The sequence below is a fragment of the Leucoraja erinacea genome, chromosome 16, assembly GCF_028641065.1.
Source record: "Leucoraja erinacea ecotype New England chromosome 16, Leri_hhj_1, whole genome shotgun sequence".
Classification (NCBI taxonomy): domain Eukaryota; kingdom Metazoa; phylum Chordata; class Chondrichthyes; order Rajiformes; family Rajidae; genus Leucoraja; species Leucoraja erinaceus.
Window position 1 is genome coordinate 21,255,488 of NC_073392.1, and position 14,142 is coordinate 21,269,629.

The following is a 14,142-nucleotide window of genomic DNA, read 5'->3' on the forward strand; positions in this document are numbered from 1 at the left end:
TTGGTTTCTTTACCCTTGACAATTGACCTTGACTCGGCGGGTCAGGCAGCATCTCTGAAAAAAATGGATAGGTGATGTTTTGGGTCAGGACACTTCTTCAGACAGGTCCCTTCTTCATACAATTATCATCGTCTTTCATTGAACAAACATTAACAGCTGCGGTTTACACTTAATGCACTACAGGTGTTTGATGATGAAGAATTTGAAAGTCGCACACCGAATGAGTGGTTAGAACTTGGCTATGAGGAGGGATCTAATGATAGGAAACCCATTCCAGGGAATGCGCTTCTACCCAAAGATGACAAGTTGGGGCATGGTACGTATATTAGAATATTATGTTGGATGTCTTTTGCATTTAATTATTTCTTTCCATTTTCTAGCATGTTGTTTTTGTCTGTATCATTTTAAATGTCATCTGTTATTCTGTTTCTGGGAGCAACTAAAAGTGATGACTAAAACAGTCTTTTTAAATGTTTAAAAACTCTCATGTCAAAATCTTTTTATTTCTAAATATAATTTAAATGTACAAATATTGGCAATAGGGTAATTAAGTGTAAAATGATGAAAGTGAACTAGGAGCCATATTGATAATTTGGATTTTATTTCCATTTTGGTTAATCAAAGAATAATTTGTACAGATGAAAAAGGAACTCCTGATTTGCTACCACTGATTTAATACCCTAGTACAAACTCAAGATCTATCCTCTTCCAACCTCTTCAATTGCATTTGGTGTTCTCGATGAGGCTTCCTTTACATTGGCAACACAAAACGTAGATTACGCGTACTTTTCGCTGAACACGCGATCTTTCTTCCAAGGCCTGCTTGAACTCCCATGTTGCTAACTGTTTTAACTTCCATTCCCATTCCCATTCCGACCTTTCTGTCATTGACCTCCTCCATTACTAGAGTGAGGCCACATACAAATTGTAAGAATAGCATCCCATACTCCACTTGGGTAGTCTACTTGAATTCTTCACTTTCAGGTAATACCCGCAACCCCCACCCACTCCATACACACACATTGCTCCCACAAACTCCCACCACCCTGTTCTCTTTCCCTCTCTTCTGTATGCTGAACCCTTCCCTGAGTCCATTTCCCTTTTATCTTTCTGTCTTCCACCCATATCCTTCCCTTCAGATTTACATTTCACTCCTCCTTTCCTTATCAGACACCCATTTATCTAATTTTCAGCTCTAGCCTTGTCACCCGTCTGTCGATCACACCTCCTCACCTACATCTCCCTCGCATGTGTCGGGTTTTGCTCCACCTCCACCTCTCTTTTCTAACTTTCTCTCCACTGCGCCATCAGTCCGAAGAAGGGTCCCAACCAGAAACAAAATATCCATTCCCTCCATAGCTGCTGCCTGACCTGCAGAGTTCCACTACCACTTTTTTTTTTGCTGAAGATTTATCCCATTATATGATATTAGACAGGAGCTTGCAGGGGTTGATTGGAGTTGATTTTGTGGGGAAAACAATGTCCAGAAAGTGAGGTGCTTAAAAGTGATAATGTGAGTGCAAGGTATGCATGTTCCTGTTAGAGTGAAGAGCAAGACAGATAAGGAATCTGGTGACGAGAGAAATCGAGCCTCTGGTCAGTAAAAAGGAGGCATGGGTCAGGTATAGGCAGGTGGAATCAAGTGTATCCCTGGAGGAGTATAGGGGATTAAGGAGCATATTTAAGAAGACAATCAGGAGGGCAAAAGGGGAGCATAAGGAAGCTTTGGCAAATAAGATTAAGGAGAATTCAAAGAGATTTGATGTATATTAAGGGAAAAAGGGTAACAAGGGAGAGATTAGTGTTCCATGAGAGAAATCAAGCCTCTGGTCAGTAAAAAGAAGGAAGCCTGACATCTCTGGTAGGAAAATTACTGGAGGGAACTTTGAGGGATAAGTGCATCTGGAAAGACAGCGGATGATTGGCCAGCCGCGCGGCGGGAGTGTCCCGGCCACAGGAAAGGTGTTGTTGGAGTAGAGTGATTGAGGAGTACAAGTATATAATTCTCTGGGTGGTGAAGAAGGTTTTTGGGAGGCTGGCCTTCATCATTTAGAGAAATTAGCATAGGTGTTGGAATGTTATATTACGCTCATACAAGACTTTGGAGAGGCTACAATTGGAGTATTGTGTTCAATTTTGGTTCCACCACTATATGAATGATACCGTTCGGCTGGAAAGAGATCAGAGAAGATTTACAAGGATATTGTCAGGGCTTGAGGGCCAGAGTTACAGAGACTTTGGGCAGACTAGGACATTTTTCCATGAGGCGATCTCTAAAGGTGTATAAAACCATGAGGGGAATAGATGTGTAAATGCACAGTGTCTTTTCCCAGGATAAGGGAATCAAGAATGAGAGGACATAAATTTAAGATGAGAGGGGAAAGATATAATGGGAATGTGAGGGGAAACGTTTTCAGAGTGTGGTGGAAAAATGTAACAAGCTGCTAGGGGAAGTTGTTAAGGCAGATACAATAACAACTTTTTAAAGATATTTGATGAGAATAGCAAAGATTTACAGTATGGACCAAACACGAGCAAATTGAACAACTGAAACATAGATTCATTATTAGAAAAAATACTGTGGTTATGACTTATTTTATATATACATACATATTTGCAAATAAATTATATATTTTGTATGAATTCTCCAACTCAAGTTGTGATAGCTGCTGTATTTGGGTAGTTTGCAGACTCCTGCACAACAACTCGGGTGCAGTGCTGCCGGACTTCACCAGCTCTGGCATCTCTGTAAAAATAAAGCCCCAAAAAAACAGCGGGAATTTTAACTAGCAGGTGTGTGGTCGGCGTAACCTGATTGAAAGAGAGGCAAGGGGAAGACACATCACTACTGAGGTTCCCTGTAGGCAGAGGGGGGGGGTCTGGAGGATCAATAGGACCCAGCAGAGTCAGACCACATGGTGTCTGCATTGTGGAGGTTGTGGGCCTGGTGCTGAACCTGGAACTCTGGTGTGGTGACGCCTCCGGCCCGCTGGTGGCCGGTGGAGAGGCGTGGGTTGGCGGAGTCACTGGTGGAGGCCCGTGGGGGGCTGGAGTAGATATATGGGTTGGCGGCAGCAGCATCGGTGGCCCCGCGAAGACAGTGAAGGTCGTCGATAGCAGCAATTGCCCCAGGGAGGCGGTGAGAGTCGGCAACCGCGGCAGTTTCAGTGGTCCGGGTCTGGGATCAGCCGGGAAGGCAGTGGGGGTCAGAGAGGCGGTGTGGTTGCTGCTCCTCGTGGTGGCCATCTTGGCCTCGTGGTGGTCGGGCAGGCGGCGCCGCGGTCCGGCGGTGAAGCTCCGGGCTGGCGGGCGGTCGAATCGAGGAGTGTCGGTGGAGGCACTGGTCTGGAGGGAAGCAAGCTTGCGATCCTTGGTAGAGTCCAAATAGCCGAGGAAGTGTTTGTTGAGGGTGTGGATCTGGCGTTGAATGAAGTAGTTGTGATCCATTGCAGGTGTGAGTGAGTGAGTGGGTGAGTAAGTGAGTGGGTGAGTGAGTGGTGACTGAGTGAGTGAGTGAAGAGTGAGTGAGTGAGTGGGTGGGTGGGTGGGTGGGCGGGTGGTGAGTGAGTGGGTGTGTATGTGTGTGTGTGTGTGAAGGCCCAGAGCTGAGGGAGAGTCAGGGCGAGTTGGTGCAGGGCATCCACCTCTATAAAAATACATGATTACCGCATTTTTTCTTTACTTGCTTGATAATTATATTTCATGATAATTAGTGAGTGCAACCGTGCAATATTTTGTCATATTATTAAATTAAGTATTATATGTTTTATTGTACGTTATACGCTGGGATGTAATGATAGGCTATAATCTTGTTTGCCTATCTTGGGAGACTAGCTTGCCCCTTCACCCCAAGCAAAACCTGAAATTATGCCCTGTTTGACAGCTCCAGCACCTAATAGATTTGCACTGCAACACGCATATTAGATGTCGAACCGCAACTTGAAATTAACAACTAAAGAGCTAAATTTTGCCGAAATACTTTCCCAACATAAGCAATTTCATCATTCACATTGATGATAAATTATTTTAATTTAAAAATTATTTAATGGATACTTTATTAATTTTATTCTAGTAATTATACATTATATTATAGAAAACTTTTGTTTACATGCATACCTTAATCCAAAATAAAAATGTATGCAATTTTTATCGACTTTTTCAATGAAATATTATTGTTTTTAACAAGGGGGACAAGATGCTTATAAAAATTTAAGGTGTACACTGGTATCAAAACTTTGTGAATCACTGCTCTAGGGGATGGAGAGGATATCTAGATAAAAGCTCATCAAAGGGTCAGGTGGGACTAGAGGTAGTGAATTGAAAAATTCAGCTTTAGAAATTATCCAGTTGAAAATGGTGTGCATGGAATGGGTCTTGATGAAAACCAGAAATATCTGTTTCAATTTTACAAATATTTGAGTGTGCCATTTCAGGCTTATTTAATTTATAGGTTAATATTTGAGTGTTGTGCCATTATCTTGATAAATTAAATGAAAATGCAAACATGAAATTGTAATTCTTGTTGGGATAATCAGTATTAGCATTTTAAAAAATAAATGATTTTTTATAATCTACAGATGATCCCAAAAGTGACTCACTTGGCTACAGGTGGTTTTTTGTTGGTGTTTTGGACTACGACAAGGAAAGGAAGCTATATCTAGTGCAGAAAGCGAATAGTTATGGTTTAATCCGAGATGAAAAAAACAAAATAGTACTGAATGGTGGTATTACTGAAACTGGTAGGTGTTAACCAAGTGTGCTGGTTTGTCGTCTTAATTTAAAGAATTGCTGCTTTAGAATAATGCACGTTGGACAAAAACACATTTTACTTGAGAGTGGGATTTTCTTTAACCGACTCGCCAATGACATTTCGTGGGCCCTTTTGGCCCGTCTAATTGCCTACTTGAGTTTATTCTTGCTTGCTTCAAGACTGGTCTGATTTCATCTTTCTGCAACCTACATATGCTTCCTCTTATTTCTTGACAAAATGTACAACCTCTTTGGTTGTCTGTGGTTCCCTTACCTTACCATCCTTATCCCTCTACCTCACAGGAACATGCCAGTCCTGTATTCTGATCATCTGAAGAAGGGTTTCGGCCCGAAACGTTGCCTATTTCCTTCGCTCCATAGATGCTGCTGCACCCGCTGAGTTTCTCCAGCATTTTTGTGTACCTGTACTCTGATCAGATGGCCTTAAAATGACTTCCCCACATCAGATGTGAACTTACCTAATAACAACTGCTCCTAATGTACTCTCCCTAGTTTCTGCCTAACAATGCTGTAATTTTTCCCCAGGGTCCACTTAGCCTTATTCATAAGTTTCATTTATGGAGTTGTGGTCACTGTCTTCAAAATACTCCTCCACTGAAACATCAGTCACCTGGCCAGGCTTGTTTCCTAGTACTCGTCAGCATATCTCCACTATCCCAGTCTATCACCACATCCGCTGTCTGCATATTGTTTCAGAAAACCCTCTTGGACACCCCTAACAAATTCTGCCCTGCCCAAGCTTTTTGCGCTTCCGTAACACTTGGCCAATGCAAAGCAATAACCCTGAAGAAAGCAAATTGGTAGGTCATGAAAATGTGACAATACATGCGCATGCCCAAATTAATTTGCCACATTACCCAAAGGTTTTATATTCATTCATTCATAGGATGTGCTGTCATGTGCATTCCTAATTCCCTGTGAACCAAATGACTTGCTTAATTAATTTAATCAATCTCTGTAAAGCACTTTGGTTCAAATACTGGTTTTGTTGAAAAGTGCTATATAAATAAAGATTATTATTATTATTATTATTAGCCATCACAGTGCTGTTAATACAACCATATTACTGTGGCTCTGGAGTTCACTTTGGTCAGAGTAGGTAAGGATTTAAGTCCCTAAATATCTTGGTTTTTCATGATGATTATGGCAATTTTATGTCAGAATGATTGATATTAGTTTTAGTTTAATTTCAAATGTCTTTACTCAACTGAATTTAAATTCTCCAGATGCTGTGGGAGAATGTGAACTTATTTATCTTGACTGTAAAGTATCATGAACACTAATTTGCCATGTAACGTCCTGTGAAAAAAAGAAACTGACCAATTAGCAGCAAAAATATCTGCATGGTTTCTTTCTGATAACTCCCAACAATCAACCAATGTCCAAGAGACTTTTCCAGATTGATTTATTTGAACCAATAAATATTCATACACAGTGTGATTTCTGGTCCATTAAGAAATTAATCTAGTTATTACGTAAAGGAATTAGTCATATCAGTGTTTATCACATTACCACAGAAGAGCTCTTTGCGAGAATGACAAATATATAACCGGATTTATTAATCCCAGGCTCAAAGGAGAAAGCCAGAAGGAGGACTGTTTTAGAATGATGATGCATCACTCGTCCCAGCTAGTCTGTCCCCAAATCTCTGCTACAAGAATGTAGGAACACAAGGTAGTTACTATTATAATGTCAGAAACATGGTAGCAAGTTCATGCACAGCCATATTCCACTTTCAGCAGTGGAGATAATATGTTTGGTTCTAAGGCTGGTTGAGAGATATATACAAGTCAGGACACTGAGAGATATATACAAGTCATAACTTCTGCTTCTTTGTACCTTGAGATATATTCTATTCATCTGGAATATTCATCTTTATAAATGTGAGGTGCTACACCTTGGCAGGACAAATCAAAATAGGACGTACATGGTAAATTGTAGGGAATTGAAGAATACAGTTGAACAGAGGGATCTGGGAATAACCGTGCATAGTTCCTTGAAGATGGAATCTCATATAGATAAGGTGGTAAAGAAAGCTTTTGGTATGCTAGCCTTTATAAATCAGAGCATTGAGTATAGAAGCTGGGATGTAATGTTAAAATTGTACAAGGCATTGGTGAGACCAAATCTGGAGTATGGGGTACAATTTTGGTCGCCCAATTATAGGAAGGATGTCAACAAAATAGAGAGAGTACAGAGGAGATTTACTAGAATGTTGCCTGGGTTTCAACAACTAAGTTACAGAGATAGGTTGAATAAGTTAGGTCTTTATTCTCTGGAGCGCAGAAGGTTAAGGGGGGACTTGATAGAGGTCTTTAAAATGATGAGAGGGATAGACAGAGTTGATGTGGACAAGCTTTTCCCTTTGAGAATAGGGAAGATTCAAACAAGAGGGACATGACTTCAGAATTAAGGGACAGAAGTTTAGGGGTAACATGAGGGGGAACTTCTTTACTCAGAGAGTGGTAGCGGTGTGGAATGAGCTTCCAGTGGAAGTGGTGGAGGCAGGTTCGTTGGTATCATTTAAAAATAAATTGGATAGGCATATGGATGAGAAGGGAATGGAGGTTATGGTATTAGTGCAGGCAGGTGGGACTAAGGGAAATAAAGTTGTTCGGCACGGACTTGTAGGGCCGAAATGGCCTGTTTCCATGCTGTAATTGTTATATGGTTATATGGTTATAAGGACAGACAGGGCCTTAGCTTCATGTTTCATTTGAAAGAAATGCCAAAAAAGGAGCCACTCTGAACAGCACTGAAACATCAGCCTAGAATTTGTATTCAAATCTCTGTAGTAGTAATGGAATTACTACTCACACTGAGTTAAGGTTGGTTCAATGGAACCACAGCTCACACCTGTTCAAAGTCTATACATTCTCAGCATTTGATGGAGAAGTTGAATTTTATGAAGATGATTTTTCTTCCTTACTTATTGAGCATATTATAATTTTCCTTATAGGTGAGAGATTGGAGTTGCCTAATCAGTTTTGGATACCAAGGGTCCAGCTGATGTTTAGCGCAGAGGACCCTGTTGCCTTTTCAAAGCGAGTAGCACACGCCCATTACCTACGCCAGAAGACGGAAGCATTGCTGCTCTACAACCTGTATATTGACTGCATGCCAGTTGATGGGCTTAGGTTTCTAGATAAAAAAAGTCTTAAAAAAATGAAGAAGTGGGCTTTCAGCACACCTGGGTTCCATGACAAATATGCGTATGTATATAATGGCTTGACCCCTACGAACTGCATTAAGACTCCCCATGTTCAATTCACATAGCTAAATTGAAAAGGAAACTTTCATCACATCAATTTTCACGAGTATAATTTAAAACATACCTGCTTTTATATTATATTTTTTATAGAGTCACAGAGGTATATAGCATGGAAACAGACCCTTTGGCCCAACATGTCTATGCCTATTGAGTTGCTCAGCCAAGATAGTTCCAGTTGTTAATGCCTGGCCCATATTCCTTCAAATCCTAAGTATCCATGAACCTGTCCAAGTGCTTTACAAATGTTGTAACTGTTCCTGCCCCTACCACTTCCTCTTGCTGCCGGGTCCAGATGGTTACCATTCTTTATGTGAAAAAGTTGCTCCTCATGTCCTTTTTATATCTCCCCCCCTCACATTAAATTTATATCCTCTAGTTTTAGACTCCTCTACCGTGGAGAAAAAATTGTGGCTAATCATCTTATCTCTGCCCTTTGTGGTTTCATAGGTTTTTACAACCTCTATAAGGTCACCTCTCAGCCTCTGCTCCTGGGACAACAATCCTAGCCTCTCCAGTCTTTCCGTATATCTCAAACCACCCCAGACCTGCATAAATCTTTTCTGCACCTTTTCCAGTGTAATGGCAAGGCCACCAGAACTGTGCAGAGTATTCCAATTATGGCATTTTCAATGTCTTGTGCAACTGTAGCATAGTGTCTTAACTCCTGGACTCAGTAGCACGATCAATGAATGCAAGCATGCCAAATGCTTTCTTAATCATCCTGTTTAACTATGTTGTCATTTTCATGAAACAATATGCCTGCACCCCGAGCTATCTCTGTTCTACAATACTCCCCCAGTGCTTACCGTTTATTGTGTATGTCCTGCCCTTACCTGTTGTACTAAAATGCAACACCTCACATTTGCCTGATTACAGCTTCATCAGCCCTATTGGCTCATGTGATTAGGCACTCAGTGAAATCTTAGATAACCACTGTCCACTATACTACCAATTTTAGTTTCATCCTTATTAATTATGCCACCTACATTCTCAAACAAGTCATTAATACCACTTATCTCAACATTACCACTGCTTGTTATAGGCCTCCAGTCAGCAAAACATCCCACTATCATCTTCCTCTCTCGTACTTTCAAGACAATATTATTTCTTGCCCAGAACCCCAATGTCTTGTCGTCCAGGGTTTTCTACTCTTGCCAAACTTTCTTTTTCATAACAGGATGATGCCGACCCTGAATTCCCTGTATCATGTTTAAAAGTCTCTCACTCGCCTGACATCTCATTACCTGTAAACACCCACCCTCAATCAACTTTTGAGAGTTCCTTCTAATACCATCATAATTGGCCTTGCCCCATTTTAGGACTTCAACTTATGGACAAGTTCTGTTGTTTCTCAAGTCATCACAAATTGTTTCATGTGAATAACCAATTTTTGAAATGGAGTCACAATTTAGGAAGCAAAGCATGTAACATAGTACCTTAAAAATTCAAACAGAATTACATGTTATTTAGAATCAGAACCAGACTCTTTATTCTAATTGGTAAAAGCCAATGTTTATGCTAAAGGTTATCTATCTTCTATCAGATCTGATCTACACTTACATTGATTTTTTATTATCCACTCATCTAGCTTCCCATGAAGCTTCCAATACAGCTGGTTTTTTTTGTCCAAGTTGCTCCATTGTAAACACACAGTTTTCATATCTTTCTCCTTATTCCCCATTGGATTTATTAATAACTACCATTAATTTTTAGCCTCTAAGCAGAACATTTTTCAACTTACAACGTATCTACCACATCTTTATTAAAAAAAAAATCTATCAAATCATTTCAGCCATCAGAATCCTTATGGAAGAGATTTCAACCTGATCAGACATTTCAGCTATCAATTAAGATAAATGATTACTTAAGCACTATTTTTTCTCAAAACATCTGAAGTAGCCTTATACTATTGGATTACAATGTAGAATAAAATATATATTTTAATTAAATACAAATTTCTGTGATATATTTTAATTACTGCTTTTCTATTTTTGTAGATTGCCAGATTATTTTAAAAGGATAGAACAGGAAGTTCATTTAGATTATAATCGCACTATGAATAAAATTACTTTTGACAACATTGTGTTGTCTGATCCCAAACAGTTTTCTTATGTCACTCTCCCAGATAAAAAGAAAATTAAAGTGCCAAACAAAGGTAAATATTTTTCTTCATTGATTAAACTACTTTTTGTTCAATTTATTTATTTTCAAATTATTTGCAGAAGGTCAGATAGGATGTGTGGAGAGATAAATATTAACAGTCTAGCTGGTGCCTGCCACTTGGGAGACATTTCAGCTCTGAGGAGATTTTATAACCAGTTGCAGGGATTGTAATGAATGACCCACTTGCACTCCTTAACTACAATACACGTACTGTGTACCTTGCTGACTGTTCATTTTAACGTAATTGTTCAGCAAGCATAACAGTTTTGGTGATTACTTGAAGCTCCAGCAGAAGTACAATATCGTGAATGCAGAGTTCTAGTTAAACCTAACAAGGACTGCTTAAAGGTAACCTCATAAAGGGAATACATTGATGCTGGAAGAGCTTGAAGTTTTTTGTACCTTCTCTCTAGATTACGCTATTAAAACTCTTCATAACTTTAAAGAACTATTAAGCCAACCCTCAGCCACCTTTTCTCAAGAGTGAAGATATCCAGTCAACGTCCCTTCTTGATATGTATAACTGTACTTTTGGATAATTCTTGCTCTGTGTATCCTTCCTTACTTTATTTTTCCCGATGCTCTTTTTTCAGTTAAAAAAAATATTTGAGTGTAGATTTTTTTGTAGATACCCTCCATGGCTGGTTCCTTATTAGTGTCCCATGCCTTTACTCAGTCACCCATATGCCAGAAAATGGTTCTGCTACTCCTATGCTTGGCTCGAGACTCATGGGATAACCCTGAGATTATTTTTTTTGTGTCACAAACTGGCAGTGTCTCATGCCTTCAACTGACCACAGATTCTCATTGACCTCAACCCTTACTTCAGCCCTTCAGATTCAACTTTAATTGTCATTTGTACAGTACAGATCTGCTATTAGCACTTTGAAGAGCCTAATGTGCATAAATACATCTATTTACATGCTGATATCTCAGAGTTTTCAGTGTCTCTCCAAGGTTTTAGCTTAACAATGATTTTTGACAAAAAAAACTTTTTATCTGGGGGGGGGGGGGGGGGGGGGGGGGGGGGGGGGGGGGGGGGGGGTGGGGGGGGTTCGCCTCAACCGCACCCTCCTCCCTTGACTTTGCATCTTATTTTAATGCCCTTTATATTTTCTGGTTCTGATGAAAGGCCATTGATTTGAAGCATTAACTTTGTTTCTCTCCTAATGTGCAGCCTGACCTGCTGAGATCTCAGATTTTCAGTGTCTCTGGTTTTAGCTTAACAATGATTTTTCTTTCTAAGGTTTTAAGTATTTGTTTTGAACTCTACTGGGGAGGCTCACTGTCTATTCATGCAATCTATTTCTGGGTTTTTTCTGGAGTTTGTGGCCTTCTGTGTTGAAACTAATAACAATGTTTTTCTCTCTCCCCAGGGCTTGTTCAAATCCCAGACTATCCATTTCATCAAAAGAAAAAAGCATTTTTTTTTAACACCCTGTTGACAAAATCAGAAGTGATATTAGCCTTGTGTAAAGTGCGTGCTGAGTGCAATAAAGTGGCAGCCATGTCTCTTTTTTTTGTAACCTTCATAAAAAGTGTTCGATTAGAAGAATTTGAACAGATTCAGTCCCAGGCACATGCACAGGTATTGGTTTAGGTTGCGCTTTTTCCTTTTGTTACTTTTTGAAACAAATCAATTGATGATTATGGATTAAAACGTTCTCGATGTTAGATTTTTGAAAGGTGGATAGAAATGTAAAATAAATACAAATGTGCATGTTAAGTTCAAAAACAAAATCACACAAAGAGCTCAGCCAATCAAACAGCCTCTGCAGAAAGATGGACTGGTTAGCTTTTCAGGTCAAGGACCCCTCCTCAGAAAAGTAGCTGTTGGGGTCAAGAACAACATTGAGCTGTTCTCCAGTAATGTGGAAGTCCACTGGCTGGGTAGATGTAAGAGGATGAATTGCTGAGTAGCAAGAAACTGGAGATCAATTAAAATGTATAGGAGAAAAATTCTGCACGTCATAACATTACTGAAAGTATTGTTGCTGATCAACAAGGCCATATTTATTTATATAGGAAGAGAAATAAAAAGAAGCTAAATGTGTACCTAATCTTGGTTACATCATAATATGAATAATGTGCTTTTGTGGTGAGAATTTCTACAGGCTCTTGAAGGATAGCTTAAAGTGGCACAATGCAGGGGTTCATGCTGTTTTTGTGGAAAACCTCAACAACTGCAAAATGATCTTAAACCAGACCTCAACCCGAAACATTGACTATTTCCTTAGCTCCATAGATGCTGCCTCACCCGCTGAGTTTCTCCAGCATTTTTGTCTACATATAAAAACAAAATTGCTTACCACATATAAAAACAAAACTGCTAAATTTCAAGTTCAAGACCCTTTGACAGAATTGGAAAAGAAAACAGCTGACCTTCTGAGTGTTTTTAACATTGGATTCCAGCATCTGCAGTTTTTGAAATTTTTAATTTACTGCTTGAACATGCTGCCTGAGACCCCTGTACTGCTTTTTGATTTTGCACTCTGGCTCAGTTGACCCATCACAACCACAATTTGCTGAGGGGAGAGGGCTCCAAGCCAAAAAGCATGCCTCAGGAGACATGTTCTAATGTCCTAGTCCTGAGAACATCCTGATAAACTTTGACCACTCACTGACTGTCAAAGTTTTTATGTCAGAGACAAGTATATGATACGAAATCTTATACGGAACATAAATACTTGTTGACATAGATTATTGGCTGGTATAGTTTATTTCTGTACTGGAATTCCCACTTAAAATTACAGAATGGTTGAAAGTCTGATATGCAATATTTCTGACGTATTGTTATATTTGATTATTATTTGACCATAGAGCTAAAGGGTAATTGTCAATTAGAAGCCAATGGAAGTTTTCTCATGTATTGCTTGTCTACTGTGCTTGACACCTCAGACAAGAAGGAGTTAACAAATTGCAAGCTGGTGAATTTGCTAAACACTGGGGTAGGCTACTACAAAACACTTACTTTAGTGCCCATTTGTAGCTTTATAACATAATTGTTCAAATTGGATTTCAGATACAACTATTTCTTAGTGATAGCTGGATCAACACATTGAAGAAAGTTCTACGTAGCAGCCTATGGGATGTTCGGAAAGGTTGGTTTAACCTACGGGAGTCTAACTGGGAGGTTTATCGCAAGTCTAAGCTGCATATGCTGATGGAAATGATCAAGTATAACCTTCAGGACTCTCTCCGATACCTTGTGCAAGATTCTCTTGTTAACTACACTCAAATGATAATTGATGGCTGCTACAGTTCCCTCAATTGTTCGGAGGATATGAAATGGGGTGCAGACCTCATTAACAGCAATTTCAAGTAAGATTCCCAAGATCTTGTATGTAAGCTTATTCCAGAGCCCCACAAGATATTTCCTATTAACTACATCTTTTAAATGGTGTATTTTATGCTACTTCTCTTTATCTTTTATTATTTATACACTTTGAGGGGCAGGATAAAATGTGAGTGGTTCTAATCTCAACCAGATGCTAGGCCTGAGGAGAGTTGTGGAGTGGAGTGATCTAGCAATGCTTGTAGCTCTTCACAAAACTTAGGATTTGGTTTGTTAATTGTTTTATCTTTAAGGATGTTCTTGTATATTTCAGGCCCAGAAAGATGCCTATTTTTGTTCTGGACCTTAGCCTGGATAATGGCAGGGTGCAATTCAGCACACCATTGGAAAGATTTAAAGCTGTCACATTGACTCTGTTTGATAAAGCAATCACAGCAACACAGCATGTTCCTCACATAGAAAAGGTAATATAATGGTGATTTTTCCTAATAATTTCCTAATAATCTTTGGAAACTAAATTGAATATTGAACTTTAATTTGTCAAATGAATCACTATACTGTAAACACTGTATGCACTGAAGTGCTATGACCTGGAATATTATGTACCATTAGTCATTGTTAGCAGAGCTTAACACATCTGGGT

The 14,142-nt window shown here is 39.4% G+C and overlaps 1 protein-coding gene across 1 annotated transcript in view; it reads left to right on the top strand.

Moving 5' to 3' along the window:
- Window positions 1-14,142, top strand: part of dnah1 (dynein, axonemal, heavy chain 1) — a 217,222-nt gene that overhangs the window by 11,334 nt on the left and 191,746 nt on the right. Inside the window, exons 6-12 of the mRNA XM_055647806.1 lie at window positions 184-316; window positions 4,578-4,739; window positions 7,730-7,982; window positions 10,039-10,196; window positions 11,581-11,792; window positions 13,227-13,525; window positions 13,813-13,963. Coding sequence (XP_055503781.1) covers window positions 184-316; window positions 4,578-4,739; window positions 7,730-7,982; window positions 10,039-10,196; window positions 11,581-11,792; window positions 13,227-13,525; window positions 13,813-13,963 — 1,368 coding nt within the window. The remainder of the gene's footprint in view (window positions 1-183; window positions 317-4,577; window positions 4,740-7,729; window positions 7,983-10,038; window positions 10,197-11,580; window positions 11,793-13,226; window positions 13,526-13,812; window positions 13,964-14,142) is intronic.